Here is a 19420-nt window from a genome sequence, read left to right as displayed (position 1 = left end):
TTCCTATTTCCTCAGCGTCACAATTCTAATAAGTTACTAATTTCTCAGAAAATTACAGCAAAAAGTGAGGGGTCACAGCAAGGAGGGAGGCAGATAAGATATAAAGCTAGACTCTAGAACTAAGAGCATGTATGTAGAAGCAAGGAGATGTTCATCAAATTGGTTTTCAGGTGATCACCAGAATCTACAAAATTCAGATTACCGCCACTAATATTTACTTTAAGCCTGGAACCATGCCGAGCACATTACCACACTTTGCAGATAAGAGTTCTAGAGGGATAACTTACCTAAGGTCACAGAGAAAGGGGCAAGAGTTGAGATTCAAACAAAGGCAATGAGCACGCTCAACCACTGAGGTTCTGCCGTCTCGATTACTAACTTCCAAGAATGTTAAATTATGTCTGATATAGTTCATTTAAGGGATGGGTGAGTGGAATAAAGTCTAGAAGTGTTTCTGGACAAATTAAAGGTCCACTCAATTGAAAGGAGAAAACTCCAGTCCAGTTGAGTAAGTTCAGTTATGAGACACTTCTAACTCCTTGATGATGCTAAGAGATGAATCATTATCAAAACTGATTTTGTAGTTTGAAGATTGTAAGTAGAGTATCTGTATATTCTGGCTTGCCTGGGACAACCCCAGTCTGTACCTGTTGCCCGATGGAATTATTAATAGGTGACCCTGTCACTCTCAAAAGTGTTCTGGTTTAGACAGTAAGTTTTACGGTCATCCAAACTATAAACAATAACTGATTAAATTAAGGAGAGGAATGATATGGGTCTGGGGTGTGGAACAGCTGCTAGTCCTAGAAAGAAGTATTAATGTGGAAGAGAAGAGATGGGGCGGGGTGGGGGGGAGCTAGCTAGGCAGGGTTAGGCCTGTATACACAAACTGCTCTAAAACAACAAGGCCCAGGCACCTTGCCTGTGTGGAATCCTGAAGGAAAATGCACTTCCCTCCCAGCTGTCTTCCCCACACCCCATCCGCAGTCCTTGTTCCTTTCATTTCAGCAATATTTCAATATTAAGGTGTGTTTCCTACTGGGGGAAAAGGAAAGAATAAACATCCAGACCAATTATCTATGTGTAAGCAAACCTATGTGCAATTCTTTTTTTTTTTTTGTCTGTGTTGGGTCTTTGTTGCTGTGCACGGGATTTCTCTAGTTGCGGTGAGCGGGGGCTACTCTTCATTGTGGAGCACGGGCTCTAGGCACGTGGGCTCCAGTAGTTGCGGCACGTGGGCCCTAGAGTGCACGGGCTTCAGTAGTTGTGGTGCACGGGTTCAGTAGTGGCAGCGCACGGGCCCTAGAGTGTGTGGGCTTCAGTAGTTGCAGCACGTGGGTTCAGTAGTTGTGGCTCGCGGGCTCTAGAGCGCAGGCTCAGTAGTTGTGGCGCACAGGCTTAGTTGCTCCGTGGCATGTGGGATCTTCCTGGGCCAGGGCTGGAACCCGTGTCCCCTGAATTGGCAGACAGATTCTTAACCACTGAGCCACCAGGGAAGTCCCCCTATGTGCAATTCTTATTTCTTGGGTGAGAGGTTGATTACCCAGCTGAAAGAAGTAGGATTTGCAAACTCTATGCTTGACTCAGGTCAGAAATAGGAAGGGAGAGAGGGTGAGGAATGCCTTCCTCTTAATATTTCTTTCCATGTTTCAGTCTATTCCATTTTATGGAAAACAGAAATATGGGAGCACTGACGCTTCTGGGGACCCTTTTCCTCGGCAACTGATGAGGTTACTCCTACTAGGCAACTTGAGAGAAGTTTGCGGCTTCCCTTTAAGGGCTGCTCCTACTGGTTAATTTGAATTACAAGAATCTCCTTTGAAAGAGGGGCTCAGTGTTAAAACACTTTCTTTACACACATAAATTTCTTTTTGATTTGAATCACTGAAAAATCAGATTGTGTTGTGTCATTCCTGTATTCTAAGAGTTGTACCCCTGGTTAAAAAAAACAAACAAATAGAAAAAACCTGAGCTGGTTGCACACCACCTCTTCAGGTGTATTCTAGTAGGGGGTGAGGGCAAGGCTCCTAGGTAATTTCACTACACCTCCCTCCACCTACTTGAAAATCTCTAATAATTGCTGTATGTCTTTAAAAGGAGGGAGCTTTCTTCCCGTCTTTTCCTGACCTCCCGGGAGGAAAAAGGTCAGATTTCTGCCTTTTCTTAGTGATGTATATCTCTGCTTTTCAAAGTATTTATGTGTCTCTTATAGTTTAAAAAAAAAATAAAATCCCTTTTCCAGTCAATAGGGAAACCAAACTAAGAAAGTTTCAGGAGGTATTTTCATTTCAGGAAGCGAGTTTCAGAAGACACTTGTGATTCTGCTACTGAACTCAGCTTTTCTGCGTTACCAGGGCACAAGGAAAAGGAATGAAAAAGAAACAGCTAACATTGCAAAGAGGGGCTGAGTTGTGGAAAGTATTCCTGTACACCCTCCAGATTTGTGAACATCTTCAAGATTCTGAAGTATTGTTTGAAATTCTATCACCAAGTCATCAGTGTAAAGTAGTCTAGTGACCAGACTAAGGCTGACGAGGTTGTGACCTGCCAAATGCTCGTGGACGAGATTTTTTTTTTTTTTTTTTTTAACACACAAGAGAGTTCTGATAACAAAGCTGCCAGGCTGTTGCCTATGGCTGTCCACACAGACATCATGGCAAATAAGCTGGCTGTGACCCAGTGGTACATAAACGTCCTTTAGTTCCGAAGACCTGGGAAATGAATTGAGGTAACAGTCAAGACGCCTGAGTTCTAGCCTAGCTATGATAATTATTAGTTCTGTGACTTTGAGCAAGTCACTTCATTTCCCAGGGTCTCAATTTCCTCACTCCGAAGAGCAAGGGGTCTGAACTCCGAGGGCCCTCCTTTGCCCTGAACTGTGTGAGCCTGCCGCTGCTGCTTGCGGACATCTGGAGCGCCGCGGTGCACAGGTGTCAGACCACATCTCACTCGGGTCTCAGGACAGCCAGCGAGGTCACCCAAGAGCAGGAAGGTGGCCCAGGGCTAATGGGAGAACAGCCTGAGAGCTGGTCCAGCGGCCACCATTCTCATTTGAAAACAGGTGGGGGGGGGGGCGGGAGGGAAGGGGAAAGGCAGCCAAGCTGCCAGAGCAGCGGTGCCCAATATAATATCTATACTAGACAGATGTCCCTAAATATGGTGTGTGTTCATGACCTTCTAAATAGAAGCGTTTCCAGGAGAGAGCGGAGGAGAGGGTAAGACTACTTAAAAGTTAATAGTATATGCATTTATGAAATAAAATTCCTAACCTCAGGATATGTCAGGGAAACTACACTGAAGAAAAGATTCTCATAACCTTTAATCGAGGTTAAATTTTAATGCAAATATAGCCCCACATCCCCGAGTGGTGGCCCTTTATCTTTTTGCGTGCTTATTGGTGGTGAGGCGGCGGAAGGGAGGGTCTGAAGTAATATTAGATACTGTTCACTGGGCACTACATACATGCCCATCAAATACTGACCTCAGGGCCAGGCTCTGGGTGGGACATGGCAGGTGCAGACGTCAGCGGGACAGCCACTGTCCCTGCCCGCACGGAGTTTATAACAGATCCCTGAACCCTCACAGCAGATGAGGAAGCAGGCTCAGTCCAGCTCCATGACACGTCCAAGGTCACACAGCTGCTAAGTGGAGGGCCAGGGTTTGAATCAAGGTCTATACGTAATAACCACCAGACTATGTTACTCAGTACTGCCAAACTGGAAAGAGATTGTGGATCTAAAATTCTGTTTCCATTCTTCTGTTTAGTTTTTTGAGGGAACATCTTTTTAAAAGTTAAGATGATTTTGCCTAACGACAGCAACTTTGTAGTATTTGTTTTCTAGGAATATATCAATTACTCTTGAGTACAAATACATGAATAGAAGATGAATATGTGAACAAAATTTAAACATAAACAGAAATGAACTGTATTCAATAAAAGTATCTGCAAAACAACATGAAATTGACTTAAAAAGAGCCTGAATTGAAATCAACTTCTGAGAACCCAACTTCCTAGATAATTCTAGGCTGGGGATTCTCTCTTTTTTTGTACACCATGGGTGATTCCTTTGAAATACATCTCATCTGAGAGATTACGTGCCCACAGTATGTCCTTTAAGACTCCAGGATCTAGTGCAGATTCAGGGTCCAACCTATCTTTTGGGGTAACTGCCTTCTCACCCCACTCTTCACCCAGCCACCCAGAGCTTCCTGCAGTTTCCACCTGCTGGTTTCATACTCCTGTACCTCTGCTCACTTGACATCCTTCTAATCTCAGTTCTAATGTCATCTCCTTTATGGTATCTTTCTTGGTTTTTCTACTCACCCCCAGGAGAAATGAATTCCTCTTTTCTTTGTGCCCCACTGTGGCTTAGATCATCATGGCATCTGTAACATTTTATTGCTAATTTGACTTTACCTCACCCAGACCATAAGCCCCTTGGGGGCAGAATTGAGTTTTCTTTCTTCTGTATCATCCAGTGCCTGGCATATAATAGATCCCTAATAAGTGTTTTTTCAATTAACGTATGTTTGTGAACTATATTACTATTCTTAGATTGCTTATTATAACCTGATTAATATAGACCAGTCTTGCTCAAAGTATAGTCCTCGGTGAATTAGCAAGACACTTGTTTAAAGGCAGATTCCTGTACCTCATCCCAGACACAATAAATCAGGCCTCCTGGAGTCTGGCTGAATGCAGCCGGGGTGGGGAAGATGAGGGGTTACCATAGTTGTGGGCAACACAGCCCCAGGCCTCTTGCCCTGTCTACGTCTCTAACTAGCTGTGGAGCTTGAACTTCAATTTTCTCACCTTAAGTCAGATGTCTAGAAATCATCCCTTTCACCTCTAAAACTCCATACAGCATCAGTCCCAATTCTCAGGTATACAGATTAAATTAGAATGATACAGAAAAGACCAGCATGGCCTTAAACTAAGTTGACAAGAAAATTCACAAAGTGTCCAGTTCTTTTGGTCAGGTGTCTTGGTGCCAAGGAAAAAGCACTGGCTTTGGATCAAGAAGCCCAGGGTCCTAGCTGCATGAATCAGACAGCACAGGCCTTTGTCTCCCTGCAGGGCTAGTGACCAAGCTCTGGCAGGTGGCATGTGGCAGGCTCTCAAATGCTGGCTCCTCCCTATAGCTCCTCTTCCCATCCTTACCCCAGGTTCCTTTCCTTTGCCAAATACTTATTTGCTTAACTACCACAGAAGGAAGATGCTATATTATTAGAGACTTCATAGTTTGTTAGAGGTAGAAAAACTTCAGGGTGTCCGCTAAAAATACCAGGAGAGGAAAAAGTCCTTCATAAGGTACACCGGAAGTTTAGGAACAGTTAGAGGCGGGCTTTAGTTTTGGACTTCTGGACAGAAGTCTTGTTCAGTTATTTACTAGACGATTAATGGGGAATTTACTCTTTGCACTGAACTTCTTACTAGTAAAATGGGAAGAGTAGTACTTCTCCCAGATTTCCTTTTCATTTAACGTTTACATTGTGCTTACATATGCCAAGGGCTGTACCAAATGTTCACTCATCTAATCCTCATAACAACTCTGACCTAGGGTGGATACTGAGGTAGAGAGAGATCAAGTGACTTGCCGGTAAGTATACAACCAGGAACCAGTGGAGGGAGGCAGGTGTCTCTCAATGTGGCGCAGGTTAGTTTTAGCAAGTTCCTGGGCTCTGGTCAGCCCTCGGCCTAGCGCACCTAATCATCTATCTGACGCTATTGATATGGAAATGGCCATCCCCAGGTGTCACACCAGGCAGCTGGGCTTCATTTGTAATTGCAGCTGAATGTAATTAGTTCTCTTTCAGAGTTCAAATATATTCTAGGAAACAGACACTTATTATCTAATGATGAAGACTGACCAATGGGAAATAAACACAAATAAAGCTTCCAGAAGCATCTGAAGCACAGGTGTGGACTCTCAATTTACCATTAGCAACCCCAAATTCAAGCAGCTGTTGCACAGGTATATTTCAGATCAAATGCTCTACCACTGAAAATTTTGGATACCTTTCCCCTTTGTCAGAGAGAGAAAATTGATTAGGGTGGGTCGGGGAGAACGACTTCTTTTGGGAAGCAGTGGTGTGGTGGGTAGCAGCATGGACTTTGCATTTAGACTTCAATTTGAATCCCGCCTCTCCCCTTACAAGCCATGTGACAACTTCCTTAAATTGCAGCTAAGTGGCCCTGTCGGTGGGTACCACTCTCTACCTTTCACAGCTCGGTCAGGATGAAATGACAATACACGTGAATCCATAAGCACAGTGCCTGGCACACAGTAAGCATAAAAAGTAGCTATTTTAATTTCTATTGTTACTATTATTAATACTGTAAAAATTGACCCTTGAATAACATGGGTTTGAACTGCACAGATCCATATACACGGATTTTTTCCCACTAAATATGTACTACAGTACTACACGATCCACAGGTGATTGAATCCAAGGATGCAGAACCACGGATATGGAGGGCCGACTATACATTTACACGTGGACTTTCCACTGCATGGAGGGTTTGTGCCTCTAACCTCCGAGTTATTCATGGGTCAACTGTATTATAGTTTTCTGCAGATCTGTTTAGTGAAAACTTAACATTACAAATTTTGTTTTTATTCTAAAGAAGTTGTGCACAAAAGCTATGCTCTTTGTTTCACTGTTTCAGCCACATTATGTTTCCAGAATGCATAAAGCCTTTTCATGTGCATTATTTAATTTAAGCCTCAGCACGACCTTGGAAGGTAAATACCATCGCTCCCCATTTCACAGGTTAGCAAACACAAGCTCAAAGAGGACAAGCAACTGGCCCGAGGTCAAATATACCAAGTGCCAAAATTTTAGTCCTGAACTCACCTGAGTTTCCGCCCCACCATATTTTAACCTTACAGCTCCAGAGAGGTATCTCCTTTAATAGTCCCCATTTGTCCTGATTCTCCTGAAGAACTCCACTCCACATCTACCAGTCAGCAATCAGCATTCTACTGGGAGCAAGAGTAGAATGAGTGCTATCAGCATGGATCCCTGTTTTTATCCCCCAGTGGCTGATAATTCATTTCTGCCCTTAAATATCTTGTTGATCAAACTGTCTGATTTAGCCAGAAGCAGCCCCTTCAAGCTGACCTCCGTGTCCCTGTGACCTGCTCCCACCAGTTTTCTCTTTTAAAAATAACTCATTTTAAAATCAGCTGTTCTTTTTCCTGTTTAAAAGCTGTTAAGTTTGATGTTTCAAAAGCGTTTATCCACAACTGTTTCCTAACTTGACCATCGTACTTAAATACCTGTCCTGGTACACCACCATAACCTGGAGACACTTTTTAGATGCTCAAAGAAAGGGTACTGTCACAAAAAATACTGCTGAATCTGCTACAGAGCTGGTCAGATGTAACTGTCAGGAATTTATAGGGAAACATACAGGAGAAAACATACAAGGGAATTCCACTCTGTTGTCATATATATGTTTACTTTTAGTTTACAAAAAGCTGCCCAAATACCACTCAAAAAAATCACAGGCTGGGAGCTTCCCTGGTGGCGCAGTGGTTAAGAATCCATCTGCCAATGCAGGGGACACAGGTTCAAGCCCTGGTCTGGGAAGATCCCACATGCCGTGGAGCAACTAAGCCCGTGAGCCACAACTACTGAGCCCTTGCGCCGCAACTACTAAAGCCCATGAGACCTAGAGCCCGTGCTCTGCAACGAGAAGCCACGGCATTGAGAAGCCCGCGCACCGCAACAAAGAGTAGCCCCCACTCGCCACAACTAGAGAAAGCCCGCGCGCAGCAACGAAGACCCAGCGCAGCCAAAAATAAATAAATAAATAAATTTATATATTAAAAAGAAAATCATAGGCTCTCCTTTTGCCTTATTCTGACTGAAGATCCCATACAGGAGCAAGTGGGAGGTGGTCAGGTGACGCAGGACTACATAAGCCAGACACTCGCGCTTAGACAGGAAATGGCTCGTTCCGTGTGAGAGCGGGGAACTGAGAACAGCGGCGTCTGGGGGAGCTGTTTTAGAACTGATGTAGCGATGCAGTAATACGTAAACCTCTTCTTCCGCTGTAAGGGCTGCTAAAATGCCAGAGTATAAAACCGACCATTTAAAGAACCGGGGGAAAAAGTGCCCAACAGTCCTTTGTGGACCTAAATCTCTTTATTTAAACATAGTCTCTGTTTCCAGATTCTCCCTCTTTTCTCGGCGCGGTTACCGTTACTCCTAGTTACACAAGCCACGTGGCTCGCAGCACAGCTGTCCCCAGCCCTGCTGGCACCAGAGGCCAGTTCTGCGGAGGGCAGTTCTTCCATGGACGGCGGGTGGGGGGATGATTCAGACGGCAAAGAGAGCGGCGGGGAGCGACGGGGCAGATGAAGCCTCGCTCGCCCGCCCGCTGCTCACTCACCTCCTGCCGCGCGGCCGGTTCCTACGCCCCGGGGGTTGGGGACCCTGCACTGCAGTTTTGTGAAGAGCCGACTGGATGGAGCGTTACGGGCAGGCTTCGGTGCTAAAGGTCATGCGAATGGAGAAGTCCAGCTGAGGCACCGGTAGTTAGGTAAGTGAAATGGGTAAGTGGCAAGTTCAGCGTTACCTCCCCATCTCCCACCCACGGGGAAGAACTGCTGCTGACACGGTGGAAGCCCAGCCCAGACTAAACGCAGGGGAAGCAAGTCTGCAGCCTTTCAAACGAGTCCTGAGACCAGTATCTGAGAGCAACGAATCCCCAGCCAAGCTAGCAAATTAGCAAAATTTGGGGTTTTTTTAGTCCTCCCCTTCTCCAGGCCCTCTGCGATTTTTAACACAGCGCTCAGGGTAGCCTCCAGCTGCCCCAAGTCCCCCAGCTCTGCTCTTTAAAATAAATAAGTATCCACTCTGTTTCCCCATCTCCTCCCCAAACAAATCTCCTTTTCCCAAATAACAGGGCAGAGGTCTGATGATTTGGCTAATTCATGATTATTAGGCATGATGCTGGGTCCTTCAAGAGAATAGCTGCACCTCCAAGTGGAAAAAGACAAGGGGATGGGACATACATTTTGGGAAAGAAATGCCCAGGCTTTTCCTTGAGCCTTTGAACAGCTAGTACCAAGGAGGCTGAAAGTAAAACCGAGAAAATCAGTCTGAGATCATTACAAAAGCCAACTTCCCCTCCATTTCTCTCACTTTTCGTGTCTGTCAAGAGCCTAGGGCACTGCCAACCTGGGGCAAGCCACCTGTCTCTCCCCACCACAGTCACACAGAACGTTCCCAGACCGACACGACATCACCGTTTGAGGATTTTCCACACGTGGGGACACGAAGCCAAAAAGCAGTACTCGCAGGTCTCAATGTTATTTCACCCAAAGCTAGTCCTGGAAGTTATTAGCCAGGCTTTCCCTTTTGATTTGAAACATTATTTCCACACAATTGCAATCAGTGAACTACTTTATTACGACAAATGTTTTCCTGTGGTTTTCAAAATTGCTTTTTCATCAGCCATGGTTTTGTGTGTGTGTGCTTTGTTTTTAACAGCTGCCAGCCGGCTAGTGTTCCTTCAGCCCTATGAACTAGCAGGGGTAGAGAGAAGAGTGCTGAGCTTTAAGTGAATCCAAAAGGTCTGAAAATATCTTCTCTTGCCCACCTAATGTTGCAGAGATAGAAAAGGAATGAAGTGGGGGATAATGGTCAGGAAAGCAAAAGTATGAGCAAGATACTTTGTATAACCTATGGAGTATGGTCTTAAAATTTCAGATTGGAGTAGACCTGGCAATAGAAAAATGCTACCCAGAAACAAATCACAGAATTATGGCCTCCATGTCTGCTTCAACTTATGAAATTTATGTACTTTTACAATTTATGTAAAAGTTAACATACAGTAACTGCTAAAACTTACCATGTGTTCATCAATTAATAAATAACACAAAACCAGTTGCCCAAATCATGCACTAGGAACAGTTGCTCGGGGGAAAAAAAAGATGGGAATAATAAACTTCACATTTTGCCTTGGATTTGAGAAAATGGAATCCACTAAGAGATCTGGGTATAAAATCCCACACATGATTACATTACTTCAAGTTTCTAATAATATTTGAGATGACAGTGATGAAATTATCAAACACAAGCCAAATGCCAACGATAATATTTGGGAAATAAGTTCAACATCTAAACTCCACGTTCACTTGGCTGTCCCTTGAACTCAGACGGAAGCAAAAGTAGTAACCAAATGCTCTTGCAAAACAAAACTTCCACATGGACGGGAGAACGGGGCCCTGAGTGGACTATGGAAAAGCAATTGTAAAGTCAGGGGACACTGCCCTCGCCCCAAGGATCCCTCCTGCAGGAAGTCTCTGCAAACTGCCTCAGTGGCTCTATCCTCCACCCACCCTCAGGCACAAATGTTCTGAACTACCTTTGACAGCTTTCAAAGCCTTCTTCCTTCTTTTCAATGTCATACACATCTCTCTCCCACACCAAAAGTAGGAGAGAACCATCCAGACTAGGATCACAGACTTAACGTAACGATGCACAGCAGTACATCTGTATCATAGTGAGTCATGGACGCATATGTGCTAATTTTCCTCTTAGTCTTGACCTTCCTTTTGAATTTGTTTTCCCTGGCCTACCTTATTAGTTATACTTTCTACTTTACTGTAAGTCTTCTTTTTTTTTTTTTTTTAAAGGATTTTCTTATTTATTTATTTATTTATTTATTTTTGGCTGTGTTGGGTCTTCGGTTCCTGCGAGGGCTTTCTCCAGTTGCGGCAAGCGGGGGCCACTCTTCATCGCGGTGCGGGGACCGCTCTTCATTGCGGTGCGCGGGCCTTTCTCTATCGCGGCCCCTCCCGTCGCGGGGCACAGGCTCCAGACGCGCAGGCTCAGCAATTGTGGCTCACAGGCCCAGCTGCTCCGCGGCATGTGGGATCTTCCCAGACCAGGGCTCGAACCCGTGTCCCCTGCATTAGCAGGCAGATTCTCAACCACTGCGCCACCAGGGAAGCCCTGTAAGTCTTCTTATAAACCAATTTAAATCCTTTGTACAATGAAATATACTACATACTTATATAACTGAACCACCACACAGGCTGGAACACAATGTCCAGATGCGCTGGAGTCCAGTGAGCTTTTCTATGGCCACTCTCAGGCTTGTAAGAGTTGGCTGCATCTCCCGTCCACGCTTCTATCATTCAATTTAGCACACTGTGCTGTACTCACATGCCCGTCTTTCTCTGGCAGACCCAGTTCCTGAGGAGTTGTACATGGGCCCCAGATGTTTGAGTGAAGAGGAATTTAGATGTAGATGGATGAACACAGGGTGTGATGGTTAATTTTATGTGTCAACCTGACTGGGCTGAGGGATGCTCAGAGAGCTGGTAAAACAATATTTCTGGTTGTGTCTGTGAGGGTATCTCCAGAGGAGATAAGCACTTGAATTGGTAGACTGAGTAAGGAAGATCACCCTCACCACTGTAAGTGGACGTGACCCAATTGCTGAGCACCTGAACAGAACAAAAAGGCTGGATCACCTGTCTTCTCCTGCCCTTGGATACGGTGCCCCTGGTTCCCAGGCCTTTGGACTAAGACTGGGACTTCCACTATCAGACTTCCTGGTTCTACAGCTTGCAGACAGCAGATCATAGAACCTCGCGGCCTCCATACTCATATGAGACAGCTCCCATAATAAATCTATAATATATAATAGACTTTTTTTTTTTTTTGGCTGGGCTGTGAGGCTTGTGGGATCTTAGTTCCCCGACCAGGGATTGAACCCAGGCCCTCAGCAGGGAAAGCGCCGAGTCCTAACCACTGGACCGCCAGGGAAGTCCCAATAGTAGACTTATTAACAGGATAATTAATAAATTAATTTAAATTTAATAGGATCCTATTAAATATATAGGATCTAGGTATATAATATATATATATAACATATAAGATCTATATATATATAATATATATGTGTGTATATGTATATATGTATATAGATAGATGGATCAATTGATCCTATTGGTTCTGTTTCTCTGGAGAATTCTGACTATAATATACAGGTCATAATGCTTTAAGTTTTATAGTTGATATTGTTGCTAATTAATCCTAAATCTTCAAAACACTCGTCACCATCGTATCCTGGTATCTGGTTTACAGCTTCAGTCACCAGACTCCTCGATACAGCCACTCAGATAAACTTGAAGGAAAAGTCAATACGTCCCCCCACCCATTACCATCCTCCGAATGGATGTACTAATACAAAGACTTAAAAAAAAAAAAGGCACTTTAATTAGATAGAGGTTTTTGTCATCATTGGCTCATGTAAAAACACATTCACAACATGAAGAAACACATTAAAATTTTTTGATTTTAATTTTTTAAATATTAATTTTATTAAATCTTGATCCTTGAGTATATGTCTGTCTAATATTCTGTGTGACAATATAAAGTACTCACAGAGCACCTCTGCTACATGCCAGAACACAGTGGCTGTCGAGGAAAAGCACTCAATGTGACTGAGCCGTGAGCTGCACTAGCTGCTTTTTCAGGGAATCACCATTTTTAAAATTCAAATAATGGCAGATTCACAGGCAGCTGTAAGAAGTAAGAGAAAAATCCTGCCTACCCTATTACCCAGTTCCCTCAAACGGTAACATCCTGCAAAACTACAGAACGGCATCACAATCACGACACTGACACTGATACAGCCAAGACACGGAACGCTTCCATCAACCCAAGGGTCCCTCCCCCATGTTGCCCTTTTGTAGCCACACCCACTCCCCTCCTGCCCCCAGCAACCACCAACTCATTCTCCATTTCTATGATTTTAAGGCCTTCTTCTTAAGGTAAAATTTACCAAGCCAGGAATTACCTGGCGACCGAGGCAGCCAAAGGGGCAAAACTTGCATTCGGTCAACAGGTGAAGAGGATTTTAGGTGTATTTTCAACAGCTGGGAGCCATGCTGCTGAAAATGGAAGAAGCACCAGGAAGTGAACAGCAGGGTGTTACTTTAAAGATCAAACTGAAATCTCAGAATTTCAAGCTCAGGATCAATATGGCCTTGCAAGTGGATGAAGTTCAAAGTACAGAAGATAATTCTCAGGAACCATGTGAAAAACATTAAAAAAAAAAAAAGCCAAATGACAGGAAGTCTTCATGAAGACATTTTAATGGCGGCAGATAGCAACTGAATAGCCTTCTCATACCACATTGAGATGACTGACTTTACCCTGGCAGCATTTGCTTTGGTAAAGAAAAAGAAAACCGCCATTTAACCCAACCACTAATAAGTAGCCTGGACTCTAAAGGCTACCAAAAGTCCAAGTAAACAGTCACCTGTTACATCATCAGCAGGGGCACAGTCTTCAGAAACTGTACAAACAAACTTCCTCTTTCCTATAACTATCCACACACTTGCAGAAAAAGAAATTCTTACCACTTTCTACTTTCCCAAAGATGCATTTTTCAGTAATTGGCAAGGTACTTACTACCTTTCACCAAAAGGAAGCTTCGTCCCTCTCACACTCTCTCCCATCATTGCCTATGATGAGCACAAGTTGTTGCAAAGTGTTTCTGTAACTTTCGGGTTTTTCCCCACCACAATGTTTAGACTCTTTTATTTATAACAAAATTAATGGCACAGGTTAAAGAAAAACTACGTTTACTTAAATCCATTAAAATTATTTTTGGTCAAAGAAACAGAAATAGTAAAAGATACCCCAAAGAACAATTATAAAACTTCCACTGGGCCAAACAACAAAGCATTCCTTTCTCCCCTCACTCCTCCACTCCCTTAAAGACACCTTTATCACATTGTATCAGAATGCTAATCTTAATGAATATCAGCAGGAAGGTAAATTCTGGAAAGAGCAAGTCAGTTTCATACCCCTAACAAGATGCAAAGTTCAAAATGATGAAGGATTTCAAACTGTAACTCATTAGCATCTCTTTTCAATAAGAGACTTCATCTAGTCAGCTGGACTTGACCTGCCTGGATACCTTAAACCAGTGGTTCTCACAGGTTAGTCTGAATCAGAATCACCTGGAGTTTGTCCAAACAGATTGCTGGCTCCATCCCCAAAGTTTGATTCAGCAGGTCTGTGCAAGGACCTAAAAATATTCGTGTCCCCCGAGTTCCCAGGTGATGCTGGCGCTGCTAGTCTGAGGGCCACACACTTGGAAAACCACTGCTCTAAATCTAGACACTCCCAATTGCGGCTGAATTTTTCTCCAGAGATCCCCGAAGGGGCCTTAGCAGAAAATAACAAGTTTGGGAGACCTGACTATCTTATGCTTAAACTGTTAAATTGCTCTTTGAAATACTTTATGTGAGGTAAAATAGTTACAGAGTTCAAAGTAATTCAGTGTTGAGCTGCGTGTCCGCAGCTTAGACTTCCAGACCCCTTTTTTCCTATTTCACGGAAACAATAACCAGGTGTGCTCCAAGCTGCATTACAGAGGGAAAATGCCTACTTAACTGGGATTGTGAGGGGCTGAGGCCCCGCTGCACTTGGATTTAGAGGGGCTTCTCTCCCCATGAGGTGCAGGGGCTGCTTCACGGTGGTCTCCGGAAGAGGTCCAGTTACTCTTATTCCCACCATATTTTCACTTCACAATATAAAAAATATAAGGAAAATCCTGATATGTTCAAATTCAACAGATATTGGCCTCACGGTTTTTGAGAACTGGTCTATGCATGGCTGCTCACCAGATTCTTGGCTAAAGGGGAGGACGGAATGATACTCGTGGAGTCTCAGAACGCCCTATTTTAGCTGGTTTTCCACCTCCTCCCTATCAAGCCTTTTACATGTAAATTATTAAAATCGACAAAATCACCTCAGCCTTAACTTTTAAAAAAGCCTTTCCATCTTATGTCAGATAGTAATGGCAATGAAATGAACACGAAAGGGAAGATGATGGTTGGAGGACCTCAACAAATTGAAAGCTCATCTTTAAACAAACAAACAAAAAGACCACACAGAGAAATTTAAAAAAGTATTTTCATTTAACAGCAAAAATGTATTTAACCATGCTCACTACTAAATGTAGAGATGTTAATAATACACATGGTCCTTGCCATTATGAAGCTTGATTTACTATCCTGCAAGGAAGACTAACAATGGTAAATGTAAGTGTGAAGAACATCAGGAAGAAATTCAAATTGCTATGGGAAACACAGACAGGCCTGGGGGGGCGGGGCAGGGGGAGGAGGTATCAACAAAGGCTTCTCAGCAAAGTCGGCCTCCATTAAGCTTAGGCCTGAAGGATAAAGAAGAGTGAACTAGGCAAAGAGGGAGGAGAAACGAGGTACAGAGGAAGAGTGCACTGAGTGTCCCCATATGACTCAAGCACACGAAGCATGGAACGTGGGAAAAGAAGCTGGCGAGGCAGGTGAAGACCAGAACACAGAGCTGTGCGTAAGAGCAATGGGAAGCAGGAAGATTACATGGCTGTGGTGCGCATCTTCAGAGAACACTCTCTGTAGTGCGCTGGTCCCCAACGGCTGCAGCGTAAGATGAAACGGAGCAGAGTGGAGGAAGGGGTGGCCGGAGAAAATGTAGCCTAAGTGTTTTCTCAGTACTGAACCTTGGGTGTCTGACACACAGGTCACTTAATTTATAGGGACCTCAGTTTTACCGTTTGTGAAGTGGGATTAGAATCTTCCCTGTGTACCTCTTAAAGTTACTATGGGGATCTAAAAACCATGTACCTAAGCAATCCTGTTTGTACATATTACACGCTAAAATTTACGTCACAGTGGGTGTGACAAGCAGTAAAGAATGTCTAGATTAGAACAAGGAGAATTCAGCAAGATGGCTGGAAAAAAGCAAGTTTAGTCCTAGCCATGAACAACTGTTAACAAGATGTAACTTTTAAAAGGATACAATAGGGCTTCCCTGGTGGCGCAGTGGTTGAGAATCTGCCTGCCAATGCAGGGGACACGGGTTCGAGCCCTGGTCTGGGAAGATCCCACATGCCGCGGAGCAACTAGGCCCGTGAGCCACAACTACTGAGCCTGCGCGTCTGGAGCCTGTGCTCCGCAACAAGAGAGGCCGCGATAGTGAGAGGCCCGCGCACCGCGATGAAGAGTGGCCCCCACTTGCCACAACTAGAGAAAGCCCTCGCACAGAAACGAAGACCCAAGACAGCCAAAAAAATAAATAAATAAAATAAAAAATAGTAAAAAAAAAAAAAAGTTAAAAGGATACAATAAAACCCAGTTACCTAGAAATAAATCTAAGAAAAGATGTGCAAGAACTTTATGGAAGAAACTTAAGAGACCTAAATAAATTTAGAAAAATACTGCGCTCAGGAGGAGAACTATGTCAATCCTTCCCCAAATGAAATCAATGAAATTCCAATAAAATCTCCAGAGGATTTTTCACAGGCCTGACAAGGTAATCCTAAAGTGTGTAATATAGAAATCACAAATCAATGATGTTGAATGAATATAGCAACTTGTAGAAGGATACTCCAATATCATTATATAATACCTTTAAATATACAAAATTGACAGTACATACTGTCAAGGATTCAAACACATACAGAATTGCTGTATAAAAGCACGCATGGGAATGATGAACTTCAAATTTAACCATCAAATTCAGGACAGTAGTTACTGAAGGCAACTGGGTGGCGGATACAAAGATGTTTATTATATTATTGCCTAGTCCTTAAACTCTTCTTAAATATTCCATAAGAAACCAGAATGCCTTTTATTTGAGAGCCATGTTATTACAGGATCTAGCTTAGTAGTTCCCAAACACCAATCCAATAGTTCCCGTCAGCCCCACCTGGAGTACTTGTTAAAAACACGGATTACCAGGCTATGCCAGAATCAGAATTTCCGGGGGGGAGCCACGTGAATCTAACGCACAGCCTCATTTGGGAACCCTTGGTACCCACCAGCTATTAATAACTAATCCATCAACAAAACTGGTTCCAATCTGACAATGAGATATTTAAGGTCTTGAGATTGCCTAATCACTTTCCAACTGATGCAACTGTCTAGAATGTGGACTCTAATTTGAGGGTAAGACCAAGTAAATTTTAAAGTATATCCTTTACTGTGCTTCTCCCCCTGCCCACCGGCCAAGGTCATATATGTAAAAACTAAGAATATCTTATAAAGTAACAGTATCAAATGATTCCACAGCAGAACATAATTCCTTCATATCCTCTACAGGGAATATGCCATAGCGAAACTCCACTGGAGGTGATAAAAATTGCTATTTTTAAGGATAAAGTGATTCAAGTCACTGGCAACTGCCCTCAAGTAGGTAGACGGCAACGCCATGCTTCTTTCCTTTCCTGATTTTCTTCCCTCACAATAAAATCATAGCTAAATTTGTCTAGAGAAATGCACAGAGCCAAAGGGAAACATAAAGAATAAATTTAGAAAGAAAACAATTTATTACAAGTTAGAGGTATTAGTACCGGGATAACAGGTTTCACAGCCCTGCTCCTAAGAAATAAGGTTAACTAGAGACTACGCTGTTAGAACGTATGACATATTCAAGGGCGGACAAACATACCTTTTCCCCTAATATTTGAAAATTACAACTAAAAACATGGAAAGGAATGATTCTGAGAAACAATACAAATCTGCTAAACGCATCAACACAAAAGGACTCACTTACCAGGGCTTTCTACTCGTTTATAGTGGTAGGGATTGATGCACACCTCCTTCTGCTTGGAACCAAAAGGAAACTCACAGCATTCCAGTGGTTTTAGTTCATGGTGGCTCTGAAGGTCGGGCCAGCGCCACACACGGCAGTAAATGACGTGAGGCAGCCCCTTCCGGTGGGAAACTTGCAGCCTGCCGTCCAGGGAGCGGGGTATGGTGACACAGTTACTGGGCTGCCCCGGACAGCTCAAGGCCTTTTCCAGTTCCTCCATGGCACCTTTCTTTTTCTTCAGTTTTTTCACCAAAGCGTCAACAGCTTTCTCTGCCCATTTTTCTTCTTCATCACCCTGTTTCCACCCAAGAAGTCTCTTCACAGCTGGACTCGTGAAGGAAAACAAACTTGTCACGTTCATGATGGTACCACGTACACTCCTTGTGGATGGAGAAAGAAAGACGTGCCCAAATGTGAAAGGACAGCAGAAGAGGTTTCACTTTATTTACATAGGAGTCTCCTTAGCTTCTCCGTGCTGAGGTCCTGAAAAGCAGAAATCACCATTCCTAGTGTTTCCAAAAGTAACCCAAAGTCAGCACCTAGAAAAGAAAGAAGGGAAAAAGATGTTTAAAATCATCTCTAGCACAAAATCACAATTTATTAAACAATTACCATGGGCCAGATACTATTTTAAGCACTTTTATGTATTACACTATGCTATGGGCTGAATTATGTCCCCCCTAAAACTCACGTTGAAGCCCTCAACCCCAGTGTGACAGTATTTGGAGATGGGGCCTCTAAGGAAATAATTAATGTTAAATGAGGTCATGAGGATGGGGCCCTGATCTAATTGGATTGGTGGCCTTATAAGAAGAAGGGAGAGATTTCTCTCTCCCTCCCTACATGTGCACCCACTGAGGAAAGGCCTTCTTCATAGAGAGAAGGCAGCTGTCTGCAAGCCTGGAAGAGAGCCCTCACCAGAAACCAAACTGGCTGTAGCCTTCATCTTGGACTTCCCAGCCTCCAGAACTGTGAGAAATACATTTCTACTGTGTAAGCCACTCAGTCAGTGGTATTTTGTTATGGCAGCCCAAGCAGACTAACACAGTATTTAATCCTTTAAATAATTCTTTCAACTAGGTAATACCATCATTGCCATTTTATAGATGAATAAACTGAGATGCAGGTTTAAAAAGGAGTATGTTACTGTTTACATGAGTTCTGAGATAGAAGCAATACACCCCTTAAAGCAAAAAAAGTTCAAGTTCTCAACAGCTATTGTGATGTTTTATATTTAGATTCATTTATAGGCTCTAAGATATATATTTCAAAATACACCTCAATCAACAAAAACTGAAACCAAAAGGAAGAAATAAAAATGCAACAGTCTTAACATCTATTTTTGGTTTGTTCCTCAAGTATGTCTTATGCTATAAAAAGGGTAGTTATATTTACACTATATAAGTGTAGCAACATTTGAGGGTATTTATTCAGTAAACCAGTAAACAAGCCTATGCCTATGGGCTATCAGGCAAGTAAGGTAGGAAATACACCCCCTACTTTTTCAAATTTGCTTTTTATTGACATGAAAGGAATGAAGCACGTGAACACATACTGTACCAAATACTTTTGTCAAGTTGTCTCATTTAAACTTTCTAGTTACTCTTCACCAGATAAAAACACAAACAGTGAAAAAGATTAAAGATGGTAACTTTGTACCAAGTCTGGCTAAGATTCAGTAGCAGGTATCAAACCAACCTCCTCCCCAAAAAAACTATAAAAGCTGACTAAAATACAAATGAACAAATCAGGGGGAAAAACCTCCAACTTTTTAAAGGTATCAAAG

The 19420-nt window shown here is 43.1% G+C and overlaps 1 protein-coding gene across 3 annotated transcripts in view; it reads right to left on the bottom strand.

Annotated features, from left to right (window-relative positions):
* The window catches only part of SMAD1 (SMAD family member 1), an 83677-nt gene that overhangs the window by 34466 nt on the left and 29791 nt on the right, over positions 1 to 19420 (bottom strand). For all 3 annotated transcript variants that reach the window (XM_057547341.1, XM_057547339.1, XM_057547338.1), the window contains one exon: positions 17596 to 18173. In XM_057547341.1, coding sequence (XP_057403324.1) covers positions 17596 to 17995 — 400 coding nt within the window. In that variant the 5' untranslated portion in view covers positions 17996 to 18173. The remainder of the gene's footprint in view (positions 1 to 17595; positions 18174 to 19420) is intronic.

This window comes from Balaenoptera acutorostrata, chromosome 5 (genome assembly GCF_949987535.1).
Source record: "Balaenoptera acutorostrata chromosome 5, mBalAcu1.1, whole genome shotgun sequence".
In the NCBI taxonomy this organism is placed as follows: domain Eukaryota; kingdom Metazoa; phylum Chordata; class Mammalia; order Artiodactyla; family Balaenopteridae; genus Balaenoptera; species Balaenoptera acutorostrata.
Note: the sequence above shows the minus strand (reverse complement) of the source record. Positions and strands in the feature narration are given on the sequence as shown.